Source organism: Rissa tridactyla, chromosome 3 (genome assembly GCF_028500815.1).
Source record: "Rissa tridactyla isolate bRisTri1 chromosome 3, bRisTri1.patW.cur.20221130, whole genome shotgun sequence".
Lineage (NCBI taxonomy): Eukaryota > Metazoa > Chordata > Aves > Charadriiformes > Laridae > Rissa > Rissa tridactyla.
Window position 1 is genome coordinate 49,222,784 of NC_071468.1, and position 21,751 is coordinate 49,244,534.

At 36.7% G+C, this 21,751-nt stretch overlaps 1 protein-coding gene across 18 annotated transcripts in view; it reads right to left on the bottom strand.

Annotated features, from left to right (window-relative positions):
- The window catches only part of AFDN (afadin, adherens junction formation factor), a 129,350-nt gene that overhangs the window by 75,821 nt on the left and 31,778 nt on the right, over positions 1 to 21,751 (bottom strand). For 6 of the 18 annotated variants that reach the window (XM_054194620.1, XM_054194622.1, XM_054194623.1 and 3 more), the window contains exons 2-8: positions 15,578 to 15,773; positions 13,870 to 13,985; positions 12,180 to 12,343; positions 10,735 to 10,895; positions 9,567 to 9,724; positions 3,635 to 3,746; positions 3,052 to 3,219 (exon numbers count right to left, since the gene is read on the bottom strand). In XM_054194620.1, coding sequence (XP_054050595.1) covers positions 3,052 to 3,219; positions 3,635 to 3,746; positions 9,567 to 9,724; positions 10,735 to 10,895; positions 12,180 to 12,343; positions 13,870 to 13,985; positions 15,578 to 15,773 — 1,075 coding nt within the window. The other 12 variants (XM_054194634.1, XM_054194633.1, XM_054194632.1 and 9 more) reach the window with 5 other exon arrangements.

Sequence of the window (21,751 nt, forward strand, 5' to 3'; positions counted from 1 at the left end):
AAAAAAGGCTTTTTGTCATTTCTCTCAGTCTTTAAATATTATGATTGAACAACTGGAGTCAATAACATCCCTGAACTCATCAGCAGCGATATTCACAGATAACATAGGCAGTATCAGATACTCAAAGTGCTGCTTTGTCTCACTTCAGTCTACCCAGTCAATTTCTTTTACTGTCAGATTCATCTCTGTTTATTGGTTCATTTACATGACTTCGAAGACAGAGACAATTACTGACTGCCACATTTACAGCCACAAGCTACTGAAGTGCATCCTCTACCGTACTGTGCAGAATCTGATCTTCAGTCTATAAAACAGTCATACAACCAGCAACGTCAGCAGCTGTGGAGAAGTGCAAACTTACTGAATCTGTGCAATTGCACAAGGCATGAAACTGAAGTCTGCCAGGTTCTTCTGCAAGAATATAAACAGCAAATGTTTTGACAGAAGGACACTTCTACAGGAGTTACTTCTATAATAAATACAAGTATCCTGAAATGCATTGTTCCAAAGAGACAGACTGGACTCTAGACTAATAAGAGCTCTTTTTCGCACTCTGAGATAAAGATCTAAGAAATTGTAATATTTGTTTTCCAGCGAAATGCAACTAAATTTCAACCTTTCTACTCAGGTGTTTCTGCAGAGCTTGTCTATGCTTATTAGTTCAGCACACTCTATGGAACTTCTCTGCTTGCTGGAATAATGATGTTAATGAAATGGAAGTCTGAATTCATCAAAGAGTTGAGCACTGCAGGCATAAGTTTGGACAGAGTTCTTTAAATCCCAGTATTGTACTCCACAGCCATGAAAGGGTGAGCAACATCAACAGACATATAGTACTTTTACAGCAGTCTAGAAAATAAAATGAGGAGCAGATGCTAGAAAACTAAGAAAAGGAAAAAGTATTTTGGTAGACATTTCACAATGAAGGAGAAAGTGGCTTTGTATTCTTGTCTATTTGGCCAAATCAGGACATACCTGCATATTACTCTGAACTCTAAAGAGAATCAAAGATCCATAATAATTTGCAGATTTGGTTATCAATGTCAAATGCTACAGATAAAACTGAACAATGTGGATAAATCTCTTTGACGTACACTGTTAATGTTAGAAACAACACAAACCAGGCCAGCACAAATACCGAAGAGCTGAAAGTGAGGTCACTTTACCAGTGAAACACTATTTCACATAAAAATCATCATGGATTTCATCCACTGTATCAATGCAGTCAAACATTGAAAGACAAAATTAAGTCCATGCCATTTACCCAATTCACTTTTTAACAATGAACTCTGCAAGTAGATTGATCAAGGAACGTTTTTGTGTTTTGGTTTTTTTTTCCTACCACAACACTATGAAATTTAGTTGTTAACCTTAGCTGGAAGGTTAAACTCTTCAGATAATAGCATGTTCACGATCTGTTTGATGTTTGTTCACAGATAGAATAATTAAATGGCAGCTGACAAGACATTAACTACTTCACAGAAGTAGTCCCTTGGAAAAAAAAGGAAGATAAGCAAGATGAGCCTTTCATTTATCAAAAAGAAACAAAAGATTTACAGCTAGCAATGTTTTTAGTGACTAATGAGAGAACAGTATTAAATATAGCGTTACCTTCGTAAGCGTGATAATTGTAGTAGGCAAAGTGATTCCTTCTCCCTGGGGTTAGAAACACATGCAGAGGACCCAGGTGAAGGCAGCACCAGCAGAACAGATACCATGCAGAACATGCGGAAGAGGCAGGAAAAGAAAAGACAGGAAAGGGTGAAACTGCAGCCAGACAACATTTATTCAGTTTGTAAGGATGAAGTGTATTAAATTCTTTCAATTTTAGAAACCGCATAGAATATAAAGACATCAGTACTACAAAGCTACTGAATGAAACAATCCTTATTGTTTAGAAAAGCGACAACAAGCTGTTAGAAGAAAAACATGAACAATAGGTCAGGCCCACAGGCAATGTGCAAAGGCTTAGTAAACTGCGTTGCCACCTGTGGCATTTCAGATTGTTTTTCCTCTCTCAGTTAATGGATGTCTTGCTCCACTGCCCAAGCACAACGCTTTAATACTAAAGCAAGGAGGCTCCACGAAGAGTTGGAGTTTAGAGCACAAGAAATCAAAAGTACTATCGAAAGAACCCAAAATATTAATATGCAAATCAAACTGCAGCATATAGAACACCATATAAAATACGCTTAATATACTCTGTGTACTGCTAATTTCACCTGGCTTTTTTTTTTTTGAGCTGCAAGTAACTAAATCACCAAAAATGAAAGTACAGATCTAAATCTTTAAATGTGAAAACAACAGAAATTAAGAGTAGAAGTTACACGTGTTTTATCAGTTGTTGTGCTATCAACAACAAAGCTCCCCTGGCTGTTCCTAGATCATAAAATTAATTGTAAATTACAATGCAGCCCGGAGAGTTGCAATGATGCCAAAACAAAACCCAGCCTTGCTAGTTATTTGAAGTTTCCATATAAGATGAAAAATGTTTAGCAAGTAAGTTCGATTTAAAAATTCATGTTCTTGTCCTTCTAAAAATGTAGTTTTCATGTATGGTGCTGCCAAATATATCTTACCAGGTATGCTACAGCACACTTCTGAATGTAAAACAAACCAGATTTAGGCAGTGCTTTTCTGGTCATTCCCCCAAATTACAAGGCAATGGCTTCAACTATTTGACAACTTACCAAGTTTTAAACCTCAAAATCCAAAGGAAATTAAAGATTGAAGGATTTTTTTCATTTTGAACCACTTAAAAATTCGTACTTGAAACCATGGTAAGAGAGACAAAGTCTTCATCAGTCATTTCTCCCCTGTTTTTTTTTTAACTCCAAACATTTGCTACTAAAATTTCGATATTGTAGCAATATGCAGCTCTATCCCTAGATAGCCCCAGTTAAGAATCCGACATCAGAAGAACAACCGATGTGGCATTCACTTACACTGCCAACAGAGTTTCTTGTGCTTCCAATGAAAGTCTTATTTTTGGAAAATCTAAATGATTATGTAATAATGTAATTCAGATTATTAGATAACCAGAATTCTTACCTGGGCTTAGTTCTACCAGGTATGGTAGTTTCTCAGGAGGAAGGCAAGAGCCATAGCCAGACCCGTCAACTCTTTCCTTCCCCTTTAATGGCTTTCCATCAGTTATTTTCTTGGATTTCTTTGGGACATAATCAGGAGGCCGCCTTTTTAACTGAAAGACTAGTATTCCTAGAACACAATATTATACATTCTTTGAGTCTCACTATCCGTGAACAAGCATGCATCCAACATCTATTAATTTGTGAGCATTCCATAGGATTACTTTCAGCTTACTAAGTTCCTGATACTGCTTTACATAGTTATTTTTAAGTTAAAATTATTGAAAAGATTAATAGCATACTTTTCCATAGTGGATAATTTAGAAACTTCAGGATAGAATGTAAAACACTTCTACTGTTGAAAGATGCATTACTATAAACAGTGCTGAATGAAACAGTAAATAACTCTAAAAGCATCTGGTATTAAAAGTGCCTGAAAACCAAACACTTAAAATATATATTCCAATTTCTTACTTTACAGGGGGTCCACACCATGGCTTACAGCACCCAAAGGACAAAAATCTCTTAAAGCTTTTTAGACATACCTTTATCACTAGGCCACTCCCTGAATATCTGCAGTGGACACTCATCATCATCAAGAATAGTTTCTTTAGCACCTTTATCATCAGAGTGCTGAGCACCAGGAGGCAGCATGACCTAGAAAAGAACGATTATCAGTTTTCTGAGCTGTTAGTGTACAATTAGAACATATGATTCAGAGGTTTATCTTCTGATTTCTTTTTTGTTTGTTTGTTTATAACAAGAGATAAAGCAAAAGAATTCACTAACTTGACATGCATTTTGCTTTCCAAGACTTTTTCTAACTCTCTTCTCTTGCCTCTTGTTACAGTTAAATCACGCTTCCCAAAACACCAGATATATTTAAAAAGCAAAGGAAAGCAAGTTACACTTAAGGGAGACAAGACAATCCTCCAGTAAACAAAATTATTCCAATTTCTCAACAGTCAAGGGGAAGAAAAAAATAAAATCTGTGGAGGTGATAGTAAAAAATAAACCTGATATTTCCTTTTATTATCTCACACACTGGAATCAGCCTTTCATTTTGCTAATGCTATTCCACTAATGCAACATGTAAGTATCTTTAGAAATGGCAAGACGAGCTGGCAAAGAGAATGTCGTGAAGCCTCCTGTCCTCGTCTTACCTAACCTTTACCTGGTCTACCCGGAGACTAAGGGCACGACTGGAGCATTTCACACAATTGCTTCATGCTGTATAGCTTTAAGGAAGTACCAAAACCAAGTATACTTTGGGAACAGAAACACAGACTGCTTGTACCTTTTACCCAGCTGTATCCTTACAAGGTAGAGAGAAAGGGGGAAACCTTGATTCATGAGTTCTGAGTCTAGAGGAGACACAACCTGTGATTTCACGCACATTTGCATTACCGCTCCCCACAGCAATCAAGCATAAAAAGCAATGACAGGCAGTATTACAGGGCATGAGTACCCTCTAAGTTAAAGACAGATCTTTCAAAATGGAATTAAATTAAAAAGAGAAAATAAATATACATTTTGCTCCCTCTTTTGTGATCCTAACAATGTTATTTAAATTCACAGACAACTCTATTTTAAACAAACTACTCAAGATTATTCCCATCTCTGAACTATGACCCAGGTAACACCTTCTGAAGTAACGCAGCTGTTGGCTACTGCACCCTACCACGCTGCAGCCCTCAAGAGGCTTTCCACTCTTATTTGTCGCCTCCTCTCCATGCCTATTTCAGCATTAACTAAGTTCTCACAGATCCACCTCAAACGTCCTTTCATCATCTTCCAAGCAGGAAAGAAGTACATTTAAGATCAGAAGTACGTAATCGAGTCATTGGTCTTTCCCTAAAACATTTTCTATGCAAAACCTGGCTAAACATAGGACTAATTAAATTATCTTTAATGAGATTTTCAAATAGACAAGATATTATAAAACAAGGAAAACATTAAAATGTATGAACCGAAGGGGAACAGAAACACATCTACACTCTAATCTTATCCTGCCAAACCACTCTTTCCTATTTCACATCTTGGCTTTTACAATCAATTATACCCATACCTAATTTTGATTAGCTAATTAAAGTAACACTGTGTTTCAAGCCTTATTCAACAAGCAACAATTTTTAAATTTGAAAGCCCTGGAGACAGAAGGTAACTAGTTACAAGAACTACATGCATACCAGGGGCTGACCAACACTGGACTGGGAAGCAAACCAAAGAAAACCCAAACGCAGTGAAGTTAGAGGACAGATGAGATATAAATACATAGGGGCTACTACTTGACCCTGTTATTACTTCTGCCTTGGAACTTGGATAAGCATCTGTACTTGTCATTGGGCTGAACAGCAGCAAAGGTAAACTAGACAAGTCAGAAAAGAGGGGTTAGAAATGCACTGAATGCCTTGTCCTCCCAGACAGTTGCTGCTCCTCCTCAGGAAGCGTGAGCCGATAACTCAGACATACCTCACTTAAAAAAAGTGTGTGACCTAATCTGCGTAAAGACAAAACACCACACCTGAGCTTATGCAGGCCAAGAGACTTTTAATTGTGATGAAGACGTTTTAGAAAACATCTCTGTTTTAGGCAAATGCTGCCTCAATGTCAGCCACAAAGCTGAAATTCTCACATTTTAGAATAACGGAAAAAGACGGGAATAAGTTTGTGTTATGATTGGGGTTTGGTTCATGGGTTGACGTGGTTTGGGCCAGACTGGCTGCTTTCATTTTGAAAAATAGAAGATGCAGTTAAATATCCTTTCATGAATTTGAATCCATACAGACTGCTGAGATCAGGCGCAGACAGTTCCCTGATTTCTGCAACAGCAGAGGAAATGGAGAAGGGTAAAACCAGCTTAAGGTCACAAGTCTCAGAAGCAGGTTGTCAGCTGGCAACCTACAAACTAAAACAAACTCATTACAGATAATGAGGAAGAATATACTCTGCTTCCTCACAATTGCAGTCATGAGCATATACGAATTATCATAAAGTCATTCCAATCTATTTTTATTAATTTAAAATGCAGTGAAACATGCAGGAAATACAAGCTAAGAAATTGAAGTGAAGTCCATAGCAACTTAGGACTTAAATTCCAAGGCATGTGCTGGGATAAACAAGAAGATAATACTCAAATACTTACACCCCCGGGAGAGGGGCCACAGATAAAGCTGTCAGATCTATCCTTAACAAAAGTTTCTCACACACAAAAAAAACCACGCTATAACAGCTCTTCAATAAGCTTTTCTGTCATGTTAATGTTTTTTAATTAGAAAACTCATATCTACTGTATGGTTTTAATATATCTGCTTATTCAAATTAATTAATCCTCGATTTTCCTTACAAGTTGGGAACACAGGCTCTACACATGCCACTGAAAAAAAACAACCAAAAACACTGGAACTTGCTAAAAAGTATTTTAAGCCTCATGTCTGTAATGTCTGCTTCTTTAAAAAACAAACAAACAAACAAAAAAAACCAAAAAAAACCCCAAAACCTAATCACCATGAACTACATGTTTTTGCTTGACATTATAAAAAGTTATTTATGCCTTATCCTCAAGTGAAAAATAACAGCATGCTAAAAAAAAAAAGTCTAATCAAGATTCTACTTTTAAAGAGTTAACTGGTTTGCTGCATGCCTCAAGTCTTATGCCCTAAGTGAATATGCACAGGTAGCTGGGAAGACTGTCTAATTAATTTGACATCTTGAGAGAAGTGCAGTGAACCCCATGTTATTCGGGGAAACTCAAACCAAGCAAACTGAAACAAACAAAACGTATATTGGAACAAACTTGTATTTACTTGACTACATAGAAAAGCACTTTAAAAGTGGGCACAAAGGTACAGCCTGATGCACCACAAACCAGGGTATGAAAGCAAGCAGCTAACAGGAAACTGCCATTTACAATAAAAGTTGTCAATGCTAAGTGTTAAGAAAAATTCATACAACATTCGTGTTTCAACAGAAACTTCAGAAGTGAGTGAACTTTATTACACATACTTATGCAGCCTTATAAAGGTCTTGTCATGTAACTTAAAATCCATCTAATAATAAAGTAAATGTCAACTGCTTAAGTCTTCTTTGAAGACACTTCACCTACCAGCCAAAGAGACAAAATATTTGAAAATCCTAACCAATAGAAAACTCAAGTTATATATTCCACTGTACACTGTTTTAAACCCAACAAAAAGTAAAGAATAGGAACATGTGCAAGATACATTTGTGTTCCACAGAACACTGTGGAAGAACAGGGGCAAAAGCCCCTCTAGAGGTACAGAATACCTATAAGACTTCAGTGTAAAGGTGTCATGGTCATTGGTACTCCTATTTGGCACTGTATTTGTAACTTTCCAAAAAAGCAAGCAGAGATGAAAGATGCACCAAGCTAAAGCTAGGATATTTTAATGTTTCAAGCAAGGAAAGCAACTTCATAAAATATTTCGCAAAAAACTACATTTTACAGTTAGTTTAAAAATACTCAACTTTTTTAATAAAGGAAGGATTATCATATTTAAAACCCAAGCACTGTATCAGCAGAGGCACTGAGAAAGGCCAAGTAGATTTTAGCCAACTACAACGACTTATGGTGAGCAAAACAGTAAGGTCTTCTAAAATTAAAGGTTTCAAAAAGATCTGCTATTAGCCAATGCTAATTAGCCAATTAGATCTGCTATTAGCCTACTCGCACATTTCAAATGTAAACATAAACATACAATTTATGTCAGTATAGAAACTTACTATATCAAGAATATGTGTTGCTCAGAAAAGGCAAAATATTTTCCAGAAGTGCTTTCCAGAAAACTAATTTAAATCAATTTGCTTCACAGCAAAGACTTCATTAATCTTTCCCAAGATCAAAGCAACATTCTTCAGACTATTTTCTACGTTAAACATCTCCACACATGATCAGAGAACAGGGAAGGTGAGAGGGAACACCACCACCACCACCACAACCGTGACTTGCAATAGTTTTCCTGGTAAGTATGCAATCAATTCAATAAATTCCCTAAAATACAAATATTTCATAATAAATCACAATACCCTCTAACTCTGAACTAAACAAACTGATGCAAAACTATCTTCCAAATTCAGTCACAATGCCTCTGCTGTAGCCCGCAATTCTCTCAAACAAGCAGAAAAATGAGCATGTCAAGTCAGTAGCCTGTTTAGTAAGATCAATGACTGGGAATCATTAATTTAATTTATAGAACCCACATTATGAAGATAATTGTCATAATTAAAACTACATGTAGAAAATACTTCTCAGCTAAAACTGAGAATCAATTTTTAATATGCCGTGCCATTTAATAACTGCTATTATTTACATTATCCCCCTCCATAATAAAAACCTATGTAAAATTTTACTGAAGTTAAGTAAAATTAACTTTCACAGTTGTGACCCCAACTTCAGGTTACTGAAAACAAAGATAAAATGACCAGAACCACATTTAGAACTAAGACAAAACTGCTGAAACAATAAAAACTGAGATTAGTTCACTGTTACAAAACTACAAAAGCACTACCACCATACAGTTTCCTTATTACTAATTAGAATAAAATTAGAGCAACATGTCAATTCCCAGATAATTATACCACTAGAGGCTGTAAGCACAGCAAAAGTAGACACTAAGTTTACTCAAATATATCCTAAAAAACAAATCAGAAAGCAATTTTAAGACCAAAGCTCTATCTACAGCTTTTAGAGCAGCTAGAAAGTACAGGGAATAGCAAATAATGTAAACTTTCTTACTGTTTTCCGGTGGCACTTTAAGCACCAGAAAAAGGGCAGGGGAAGAGAGCACAATATGATGAGACACAAACATTTTTCCCTTTCTTTCATTGTTTTAAGGAGCAATAAATCTAAGTTTATAGACAAATAATAGCCAGAAATGCAATAAAAGGATTATATGTTCTCAAATCTCACTATTCTCTTTCGAAAGCTGATACCAACACACACTTGTAACTTTTATTCTGTACTGCCCATGGGACTTTTTGATAAAGCCATACCTCTAAGAAACAGCAATTCTATATAATTCATTTAGAACTCCTAAAATAATTACATTCTGAAAGCAAGCGTAAGTTTCACTTAAATGTCTAAACTTTTCTGATGTGTAATAGGGTAACCTACCACTGAAAGGCATATTTAGGTATCCACAGCATTAACTATTAGTTTGTACCTCTGAGAACCATAAGCCCACTTAGTGGTATAAAACCACAGTGCCAAATACGGGAATACGTTACTTCCATCATTAATGTTTATCTATGTAGCAAGTAGTAACTTAGTAAGATTGGAAGATTTAGGTCTTAAAAACAAGAAATCTGACAAACAACTTCAGAATTCCCAAGGCTGTTAGTTGTTAAAACGTCAAGTCACAGAACTATCAGAGTCTTTCCATTTAGTTTTAAAGTTACTACAAGGAACAAAATAAAGTACGAAGCATGAGAAGATTGTGACTTAGTAACTTCACTTACACGAGCAATACAATAATCCTTGGGATTTTCCTTCTCCAGGCCATATTTTTCCAGTGCTTCAATAACTGCAAAGTCTGCAGTATCCGTAGTGGACAGCAGGATTGTCTTGTACGGTATATTTGGTTTTAAACTGTCTGCATAAATTCTCAGTGTCCCACCTTGGAAACAAAATTTAATTAACAACGCTACCAGAGAATAAAAAGACAGCCATTCAGCCATTCATTGTATTTCTAACAGAATGTAAGAACGAACTCCTTCAGAAATCATTTAGTCAATCCACTAATACAAGAAAAGTTACATAACATCCCTGAAATAAATTTGTCTCCGCCACTGGCAGAAACCTCCAGTGATGCTTTCCTAATTTCTCTAAGCAAGTATTTTCCTCACTATGTCACCATTCTTAATATTAACTGAAGTTAAAATGAAACGGTGACAACGACTGGATGAAAAACTGACCATTTCCAACTTGGTGGCAAGTTTGCGTCCCTCTCTTTAAAAAGCCGATTTAGGATTTCCCTCAGGTGATGTTTTCTACACCTCTGAACTACTCCTTCACTACTCTTCTGTGGACGGAACACATCATTTAAGGTTTTATTAGTACTAACATTGCTTCATTTGTTCATTTAACACTGATGTTTATACAACCACTATGATCTTTATCCCCACCCCCAAGAATCTGAAATACTTGATTGCTGATATTCACAAGATCTACCAGAACCCTTTGTGCAGACCTGAACAATCACTCCTTGCCATTTTGTATTTGTGCTACTGATTGCACTTTTACATTCAAGTCATTCAGCTTGTTCTTAGTAAAATGAATAACGCGTATTTCAGACGACTTCCTCAGTTTCTCAGCTTAATAGGTCTAATTCTGTCCTTCCTTCTTCCCCAGTTTAGGACCATTAGCAAGATCAATGAGCATTTTCTCTCCCATCAATTTGCGCATCACTGAAAGCTTTGACTCTCACTTGTCACAGAACGCGCTCCTGTGGAATCTGACCTCTACAAATCCTTCATTCAGTTACATCATAGATAAATTAGCCATGAAGAACAGAAAATGCTGGAGAAAGCAGAGGTTAAGTCAAATTTATAAGAGTTGCTGGCCATAAAAATACTCTCTCAGTGAGCAGTTTACTGTTTACAACTTAACCAGAAGAAATCCAAGTACCTGAGTCTGGTCTGCCATCAGAACTACGAAATTCCTGCATTCTCTTCTCTAGTTTTTGCTGTCGCCGCCGTTTCATAACCACCTCGGGATTGGATATTGTGCGAGTGAAGCTGGTCTCAGGCATATCTTTGTAAACCTCAGCTGCAAGGCGAGAATTCTCACTGCCAAGTTAGTTTAAATAAAGAGAAAAAATTGACATTAATAGCTTAAAATACATATATCCTCATCACTTCATAAAGGATAAAAGGCAACTAGAGTCCATACATGTAGGAGATCAATTAAGTTACTGTAAAATGGTTTCTACATGAACTTCACTTTTGCTAGGATTAACGCTGTTCATATATTCATGCTCACCTGAAACAGGTAACGACCAATTTAAGTATTGATGGTCTCTTCGGGGCAGGGGGGTGGAGGGGAAGGCAGGCATTTAGGAAACTTTACATTACACCCCCAACTTTATTCTGATTTACAGTGTTGCAAATCATGTGGAAGCAGAGTTGCAGCTCATGCTTTGGCTAATGCACCTAAATACAATTCTATTTTAATTTAAAAAAAATTAAGATCAAGCAGAGAATACTGGAAAGATCACGCTGACGTTTGAAGAGCGTTGCAAACATAACCATGAAGAGTGGGTACACATTTGAAAAACAATCATGAACTCAAACATAACACAACACAACATAAAATCAAGCTCTATTCTATGTTAACCAGTCAATTTATTTAATCTCTGAGAATCTGTTCTCAATTATTACATTTTCATCATTAATTTTCTTTCTGGGTATGTTAAAAATCCACCATTTATGATTTTTTTTCTGAGGTATTACACATGAAACCTACAGAATCTGGTACAGAGACTAAGTTTAATTTAATGTAGACCTTTCTCAGCTTTCGAGTTCTACATTCAGTTATTCATGCCTGATTCCTGTGCTCCAGTTTTCTGTACAAGGATTAATGTATGTCCTGCCCTGTCTCAATGACGAAGACGCAGCAGATATGGGAGGAGACTGGCTACCAAAATACATCTCAGAGAAAAACAAACTGATAGTCAGGTAAGTCAAATGCAAACACCTACACATACTATTTTTTCTGGCAAAAGACAGAATAATCAAACATAGGGAAGAGAAATAAACCCACTCTAGAGTAAATGCTCAAGAATAAACATAGTGCAGAAACTCCATGTCACCAAGCATGTGTCAATTTCTGTACAAGGAGGTGGAAAAAAAAGCTTATTTCATGGTTTAAAAACCAAACCTTGTGGCAAAATGTGGCAAACTCCCCCCCCAAAAAACAACACAGAAATTGCCATCACATACTCGTTCATGATGATATTGCACCCATGTCAACTACTTACTTTTGAAAGAAACAACAACTTATTTGTTAGAGAGGGGGGATGCTTTAAAGTAAGATGTAGGTTATATGAACTGGTTGAACTTTAAAACACTTACATATCATCCCCATGAAGAAGTCTATCATCTTTATCTGATGCTTGTCGCAATGCCTCTTTTTCACGCCTCTTTTTTTCTTTTTTTTCTTTTTTTGAGAGAGTTCGTTTGAAATTCTGAATTACTCCCTCTTTTTCTTGTTTTTCAGGGCCATTACTCTGAGCCTTCTGAAAGAAATAAGTTTAAAACAACTTCCATCAGTTTTAGTCCAATGAAAACTTAGTATTGGTTTTAACTTTCCAGACAAATCTGATTAAGACATAGTATCACTAACACAAAAACAATATTTTAAGCAATAATACTGCATTACACAAGGGTGGGACTAATACTCTCTGGAATAACACGGAGGGCAAAAATAATTTCTTATTCCAAAGCAGGTATGAACTGAACGAGCACCTCATACTCCAGAAAATGAAGAAACTGCAGAATTTTACTTGAATAATGCCTTCTATTTACTTGGCCTCAAAGATTAACCGAAGGCTGCAAAACAAATTTCTGCCTCCCAGTAAAAATACTTCACAAAACAACACCGCACTTAATCTCTTTTCAAGACAACTGTGTTGCAGCATCTGATAAGAATAAACTGCACAAGGAAAAATATTATAGAGGACATTTCCCCTGTGGTGTATTTTTCAGAGTTGTCCTTCCAGCGTTCTCTTCTCCAGTTCCTGCTCCTTGCATACACAAGATACCTGTAATCCTAGGCACATTTGCCTTCTGTAGAGAAAATAACAGAAGACGAGAAAAAGAAGATACAGGTCTCTCTGCTTCTATCAGGAAGTGAAGAACACAGAGAAGGAAGATTGAAGATTGCTTCATTCAATGAATAGGAACAGCAAGTCTGGTAGACGTAGTGCAAAACATTAATTTTCCCTCCCCACCTCTAAAATGGATGTATCCTGTAGTCAAAAGTGTAGTGTAAGAGTAGCTCATGTACCTATAGACAAAGCACCTTTAAAATTAACAAGCTCTAATTCAAAGAGGAAAAGAAATATAGTGCTCTTGTCTGAAGATAGCTCACACTGAACAGCATGTTTTCCATAGCTATAAGCATCAGATAGATATCATACACATAATTATATGACTTCAGAAGCCAAAGTCTGATCTAATTTAATGTTTAAATGACTAATATAAAAAAAAGCTTTTGTACAGCTGATGTTCACATGTGAGCATTTCGAAGGAAAAATTATGCATTTAAAAGAAAAACAAAACAAAACAAAACAAAACACCACCACCTCCCCAAAAGGAAATAGGCTCCCATCAGTTCTGTTAAGAAACTGAATGTTACCTAGGGAGATAACAATTTTTAGTTATTTAACTCCCTCTGGCATCCCCTTTTAGAGGCTCTGCAAGAGGTGGGATCACCTCCTAGGTGTTTGGCATCATACTATTTGAGGAAATGTTTAATTCATCATATTAGAACAAAGCAAGCTCTAAGTTCTCTGGGCATTACATGCTGCAGTACTAGACAGCTTCACAGATCAAAGCATCACAAGCCATCTGAAAGATCACAAAAAAGCTGTGTTGCAAGGATACATTTTAAGTATTTAAAAAGTCTTGCTGCAGATATCAAAGGTCATTATCAGCAGTTGTTTTCAGGAATTAGAAAAGAAGAAATTATGTTTTGCTATATGAAGTCCCACACATTTCAAAACTGCTGTTACCACTAGCATACTCCTTCTTAAAGACGCACCTTTGGAGGAAGTGTATCATTTTCATTTTTGAGAACAAATCTTCCCTCTCGATCATCTTTGTTCCAGTTTAATTGTACAACAAGAGGCTTCTCATCTACATCTAATCTTCTTTCTTCTTCAAAAAAATGAAAAGCAGTAACAGTTACTTGGCACCTCAAGAGTAAAGATATTTAGAAACAAGTTATGCTCTTAAGAAAACAAAAGGTTTGCTGAACAGTATACGTAAGTTCATATTTCCCTGTTAAGTATAGGGACAGAAAGCCTTGGGAGGTAGAAATATATGTCCCCTTTCCAGCAACAAGTCTAAATGCATTCCCTCTATCTACATCAGATAACAGTCCACATAAAATAGTCTTGCGTACATCCTTTCCCAGAACTGAAGTCTAGGAACACAAGATTATCACTCAGGAGGAGAAGTTACATCTACACTTTTACTGTTTCAAACTTTATAACTTCATGAGACTTCCAAATACTCATTTTGTTATTTTAAATTTAACCAGTCTCATTATGGCCCAAGACTGCAGAAAAATAAACCAGATTATGAAATAAAATAAAAAAAATCCACTATGCACATGCTAGCAAAAATTTCATTTAGTGTATTCAGTGTATTATATCTATTTTAAATATATGAAAAAAATCTGAGTGGTTAAAAAAATTAAACAAGTTTTGCCATTTGGTCATCTATCTAGAAGGAGGAGACAGTACTTATGCATAGCAAGACAATGATGTCTTTGCAGTTATATTTTATTTAATGAGAAACACTCCTATTGCCATGTTTTAAAAGGCAGGAACTTGCTCTGCAAAGGAAACAATTTCATTTTGACTCCAGGTACAGTGCTAACAGATTTTTAAAGAACACTAAAGTAGAAAAACCACATCCTATTCATTGCTTAAATTAGTGATGGCACATACACTTTTCCTTAATCCCATATAATTTACATCAAGCCATCATTCATAGGCCATGAAAAGTGACACATATCCCAAGAAATTTCCATTCTCTATCTGCAATAAAATTATTTTCAGTCTTTCAAAAGCAGAATTTAAGGTAGCTAATCCACTTGTGTAGGCTTCTGAAGTACAAAAAAAGAAAAAGCACGACAAAAAGCGAGTTTCTCCCATTCCTGTGTCCACCACCAGCACACACACTACCACCTTCCAACCTGAAGCTTTCTACTGGGGAGACATAAATGCTAGCAGCATCAAAAGGCTATTTAGATATCTTGATTCTTCACAGGTAACATGAAAGGATCTGTTTATGAAACACAGTGGCTTCAAACAATAATATGTTGAATGTCCCCCAATTTAGCAGTAAAGGAACATGCATTATAAGGCTACCTATCAAAGGCCCACAACATCACAGAACCAAGGATGTACTCTCTAAGTGCTCCACTTAAACACTCATATTCTCCCATTATACATTTAGTCTTTACCTATCAGTCCAAAAAATAGCAACTCTCTCACAAATGTCAACAAATTAACAGGAGGTCAAGTACAGCATTTAAAAGATCATAATCAAAACTTACATAAACTGCAGGCCTGATACATCTACTGACATTTTCAAATACCACTCTCCCACGTAACAATTACTTAGGAACAAAAACATGAAGTCTTATGTGGTTCAGAAGCTGGAGGCAAACCTAAAGATATTTTGGCTGGGGGTGGATAGGAAGGTGGTATGGATGCAGGACTTTGTGAATAAATACTAACCTCCGCTGACATGCACCTCATAAAGTGAGTATTTAGGGGATGATAACATTCGCATGTCTGGTCGAAACTTCTCTGCAAGAGTTTCTATCACATCTTGAGTTGTGGCAGTACTAGAGACACGGATACATTTTGTTGCGAAATTTCCAGCTGCTTTATCTTGAAAGTAGAATCTCATTACTCCATGAAACTCCAGATCCTGTAAAGAAATAAAAATACACATCTTAGTGTTGGCTAACAGTTATACGGTTCATAGTTCTTTCATTATTTATTAGTTACAAATATATTATAAACTAGAAGCTATTGAAATATCACACTGGTTTTCGAAATTTTGATGACAGCAGAATGTACTAACTAGGACACCACAAACTTGAAAAAAAAGGATGTTCTGTAAAAAGAAATTAATTACTAATTAATATATTTTATATTTTCAGAAAGGTTAGTCTTTGGTACAGCTCCCTAAACACTCTGGGAGGGAAGAAAAGCTCCCGTACCAACACAATGTGAAAGGGAGGGAAGAAAGGGACTGCAACTGTTAACCAGGTGGCTACACAATAGCTGCAATATTGGTGTGTTCAAACTATTGTAAATTCACATCCTCAAATATTTTCCTTAACCATTGGAGTCCTGTCCTCCACTCCAGCCTACCAAACTGCAGGAGGGTACTGGCTGCTTATACTACTCCGTTACTGCTCTGATCACTGACGTCAAACTCAAATTTTAGTTCCCCAGCGGTCTCCACCTGGCTGACTCTTGCCCCTTGCATAAATCCCAGCACTCATGGGGAATCAAGAAGATTCAAGTGCCCTAGTTGACATTGCCAAGTTTACTCTGAAGTTTAATAATCATTGCACCCATCTTCACTTTTCAGAGGCTTTGAAATAGATATACCCTTAGGTGTCGAGCGTAGTGGCAGATTTCATGCTAAGCACAGCCCTTTCCAGTGCTACATCTGATCACACAAAACACATCACGACATTTCTTTGAACAGCAAAAAACATGAGATATTTATTGAAGGTACTCTATCATACAGAAAAAAAAAACACGCCAAGTGTTATAACCTACACTAAGACAAACGTTTCAGTCAGCTAGAAATACACAGAAGCAAGCACTGTTCTTCTCAGGATGCTCCCAAGCCTGTGCCAATACAGCAGTCACATGAAAACGTACCATGGACCTAGACAATGGCTGATTTTGTTTTATTCTCTGTTGTTATCCTAACAATTTATAGAGTTAATCCTTCTGAGCCCAAACTGGTGCTCCCACAGAACTGTCTATTGTAATCCCACACTAGTGTTCCTTCCTGCAAGGAGTTACAGGTTCCACATGCCTCACTTCAGCTTAACTGCCACCTCCTCATCCACTCTGGATTTCACTGCATTATTCAAAGGTGGGTCTCAATTCTTCTACCCTGAATATTTTTGTAACAGCTCCTATTCACCCCTGAAAAACATCCTATCCACTTCATTTCTTGTCTCCCGTTATCTATCTTTAATTATTAACTAATTATCCATACAAGGACTTACCCTTCTCATGCAGAAGGCTACTGAATGACTTCTGGAAATCCCACCTACCACAGCAAATCTTTACATGTATTCTTGCTAATTCCAGCAAGAGCTCCAAATAACTTGAGCTCCAAAAGGTTTAAGGCACAACTTCTTTTCACAAATCTCTGTTGACTTTTCCACCATCTATTACAATTACCACGTGTCCATGAACTCTGTACGTTACTGTAGTTTCTAATCAGCACAGACAACATCCTGAGTAAACATCCTCTTAATATTGGCCTCACACTGCATTTATATCCAACAACCTAAAGGTGTCTAGCTAAAGGAGTCATTACATACCGGTTAGTACAATTACTTCATTGCTCACTTTCTATAGAGTGATTGGATTAACATTGTCTGGTTCTAGCAACTTGCTTTCATATTGTCCATTTGTTCTCTAAATTCTTAACAAATGTTGATTTGAGAGAGAGTTCCTCTGAGGAGTTACCCAGAAAAGGTTCTCGGCAGGGCAACCTTTCCAAGATTTTCAACAATGAGCACAGGTGCAAAGCAAAGGTTTTTCTGCTATCGCCTTACCTTCTGAAAGTTTCTTTTATAAAGTGATCATCTCATGGCCCTATGGCTTGTGGTAGGTTTGCTACTACTAATGTGCTGAAAGATCGTTATTATTAAAGACTTTTCAAAATTTACTAATCGAATTCTTTTGTTCTATCTTATACTTTTATATTCTACTTGCCTTACAATTTTCCTAATTGGGATACTACTTCAGCTTTCTAATAACTATCTTTGCCTGATGTTCAGCCGTGCCAGCTCCCTTTCACACTTCCCTTGATAGCTGGCATGCTTTTGGTCTGTACCTCCAGCATGGCATCTTTAATTCTCGGCAGGTGGTAAGTACTTTGCTACTACTTGCCTCTTTTAGCTTTAACAAGCTTCCCTAGTGCAGCTATGTTGTATTTCCAATCGAGTTGGAAAATTTTGCAGTTCCTGAAAGAAAAATGATTATCAGCATTGTGAGCCACATCCCACACGCTCTTCTGGACCAATTTAAAGGGTTGCCTCTTCTGTAAATACTCCTTAACCATGCTGCTTCAAACAGCCATGACTATTTTTATAACCAACTCAGGGTTGTGATCCACTTGTTTGGTGGTTGCAAAAGACAACACATGAGCTTTCTGTAGAAGCGTCACAAACCATAATCATATCGCATTTGTATCTTTTTTTACATTTACACAAGGTTTCCCCTATCACCATCTCAAGGCGAAGCTATTCTGCTGAAGTAAGAATTGAGAGAGATGATGAGCACACTGCAAATCTCTCTTCAGGAGTTAAATATTACATGAGATTCTACACACAGATAGAGTTCCAGTTGATTTCTTTATTTTTGTTAAGGAGATGAGATTACTTTACTGAGAACACACTCCACTGTCCATTGGCCATACTTTTAATCCTATAGATTTTATGCGTTCTCTACAACAACATAGCAGTACTAGCAGAGATTCAAGAGCAAAGTGCAACGCAGATCCATTCAGAAAAGATCTAGAAAGCTGTTCAAGAAGCTCTCTAAACTTCCAGGGGATTATTATTATTATTTAAAGTTTTATTGATAAAACTTATTTCTACTTCCAGACACTAACAAAGCATAAATGTGACAGAACTCCACTGTGAATACTCAAGATACGACGTTCGTATAAAGCCAGCTTTGTTTTCCTTTTACAAAATAAAGTAATGTATTCCTCTGAAGAATTGTCACTTGAGTTTTGTTTCATCTCTTTGACAATCTGGATGCGAAAACAACCGAATGCAGTAACCACTATCTGTCCATTTCCCACTGTCCTCCTCTATGGCAGCTTCTCATGCTGTGTCCCCATAGCCCATGCCCCCACCCCCTCCTTAATTTTCCAAAGTTTTCCATTTGAAAAAAAGAAAAAAGAAAAAAAAAGATAGACTGCACAACTGCATCCCAATGCTCTGCCGCTTCCCAGTGTAAAACTCTAGTTAATTTAATGGTTTTTTGGAGTAAGTTCCAAACTGTTCCTTTGGGCATTGCTAGAGAATTACAATATTTAAATAAAAGTGTTCAGTGACACAGAAGTCAGTAGTTTTACATTTCAAAAACTTAGGAAAGTAGGAGAAAAAGGAAAAAAAAACAACCCAAACCCAAAACCCCACAACGCTCCCCCACCCCCAGTCTTCATCATTATTATACATGAGATGTGTGTGTGTCTATATATATTTTTTTTTTCCATCCAGTTCAAGACACATTTAACTTTCTGGCCATGTCCTTAGCAGATCAGTAAGAAGCCACACACAGAGACTGAAGCCACCACCCACATCAAGACAACAAGGTAGTCTTCACAGAAATTTCCACTCTCCACTCTAACTCTGCCTTTATTTTTGAGAGGAACGTTTCATCCTCAAACTCGCTCACTTCTGAATTTCTTTGTCAAGTCTGTCAGGTAGGTTCACTGCAGTTTATACCATGGACTTGTGTCAAGAGAAGAGGCTAAAGAATAAAAGTCACTTGCCTTCAGTCAAATAGATATGCAAATATTATCTGTTCATGTTCCCTAACATACACTTCTGAGTGGAGAAATCTCCCCAAAACATTTACAACTCTCTTAAAACCATCTTCCTCTAAAGATAAGAACTGCCATTTATAAATTACCAAAAAGAAGTCAAAATGTTTTCTGCATTTCAAAAGTGCCTAATTACATAAGCGTATGAAAGCTCTTTTAAATTCCTCTCGGGAGTTTATATGCATCATAAGCAATTTTAGCTTTCTCATCTAATCACATTAGGTATTTTATGTATCTACTGTGCAAGTCCATGGCTCCTTAGGAAGGAACATAAGGATACAGAACAGACTTCCGCTACACAAGTACAGTCAATTTTCACGAAATTTTAATTCTGATCATCTAGACTGCAAAATATATTTTTTTAAAGCACCTAGCAAAAGTCAGCTCTTTTTAAGCCTTTCAAATCATAAATAACATTTTCTTTAAGTACAAAGCCTAACTATTCTTTTTTATCACTAACAGAAGAATTTACAGTGGTTTCCAAAAGTATGTCCAACTCAAAAGAAGGTTCCAACTTACATAATAAAAATCTGCCAGTTAACCATTGTTTCTCGGTTTTACAAACAAAAGGAAGTTGTATCACCTCATTAGGCATGAAAAAGAAATTATAAATGCGCTTCAACTACTTAGTTACGACATTTTGCATAAAGTCAACAACTGTCAGTAACTGCTTCAAAACCAACAGGTTAGATGTTTCAAAAGCATGTCTTTAGAAAAAGAAAATACAGACACACTGAAGTATCAGAACCGCACACTTGAAACAACAGCTTTTACAATAGCAAAAGACTTCAGAATTCTACAAAATCTTGTGGAAAGCTTTGATGAAACATTCTTAGAAAACATCTGTGTGCTCAGTGCTATCACCCTCTCCTCTGACATCCTCCTTGATGACCTCAGACCATCAACAACTGAAAAAGAGCACTACAAAAACAGGAAGCAAACAAACTTTAATACATAACAGAGTCTCACAGATCACTTAAGTCACATTTAAAACTGAAGATGTGACATATAAGTTTTCAAATCAGTCATCATCAAAGTTTTCAGGGAAGCTTCAGCAAAGTGATTCCTGTTTCTCAAAACAGGTTGTTTGATCTTCAAATCTAGCTCCCAGTCACTTACTATCAAATAGATATTTCTGCTTTAAAGCAGTAATCAGCAATCATCCAGATAATCATTCATTTGAAGTTATGTTATACAGAAATGCAAACAAGTAAGTGAGGCAGAGAAAAGCATCTCAAGCTTCCACCCCCGATTACAGAGGCTGGTTACATACACTCATAAAAAGTGTTAACAGTTATGGAAGACCGAGGTATTTAATACTTTGTTTATTTGAAAATCCCCACAGAAAAATAGCTCTTTTTTCTTCCAATCATCCCATTCTTTTTACACAAGGAGAACATAGTCAAGAAGGAATATGAAAAACAAGCAGAAAGAGATAAAAAGAATGTGCTGTAGGTGAGGTATGGAAGAAGTCTGCAACGTGACACAACGGGATTTGCAGCAGGGAAACCTGGACTTCCTGAAGAATCAAACAGAGAGGCTGCTACAAACAAAGCAGTAATATCCAGGAGCAGTAATCCACAGCCATGCTCACGTATGAGAAAGGAAACCCCTCCTTTAAAGTGTCAGAGGAGGTAACGAGGGACTATTATCCCAGTAAGTAGGGCCCAGCGATGAATGAGAAGATCAGGATCACTATTCCCACAGGCCAAGCAAAGAATACTTGTAGGCTTTTAAACTACTATCCCACCAATATCAATCACAAAGCAATACGGACTTCAATAATTAAGCATTCAATAATTAAGCACTATCCATTTTGTAAACTATTCAATCTCTTGAGCAGCAGAGAATATACAAGTTTCCCTTCAGAAATCCTCATCTGTAACCCCTCCAAGAGTCTATCTTTGATCTCTTTCAGCTGCATTGATAACACTGTTTGCCTTGCAAGCAGCATTCTGCATGACTGCATCTAGAAAATACCAAAAAACAGCATTAAGAATGTCATGTCTTTCTTCCTTCCCCATTCAAATTCCATGAGCAAAAAACCTACAGAACACTAACTCCTAAGCAAGCTGTGATTATTATTCAGG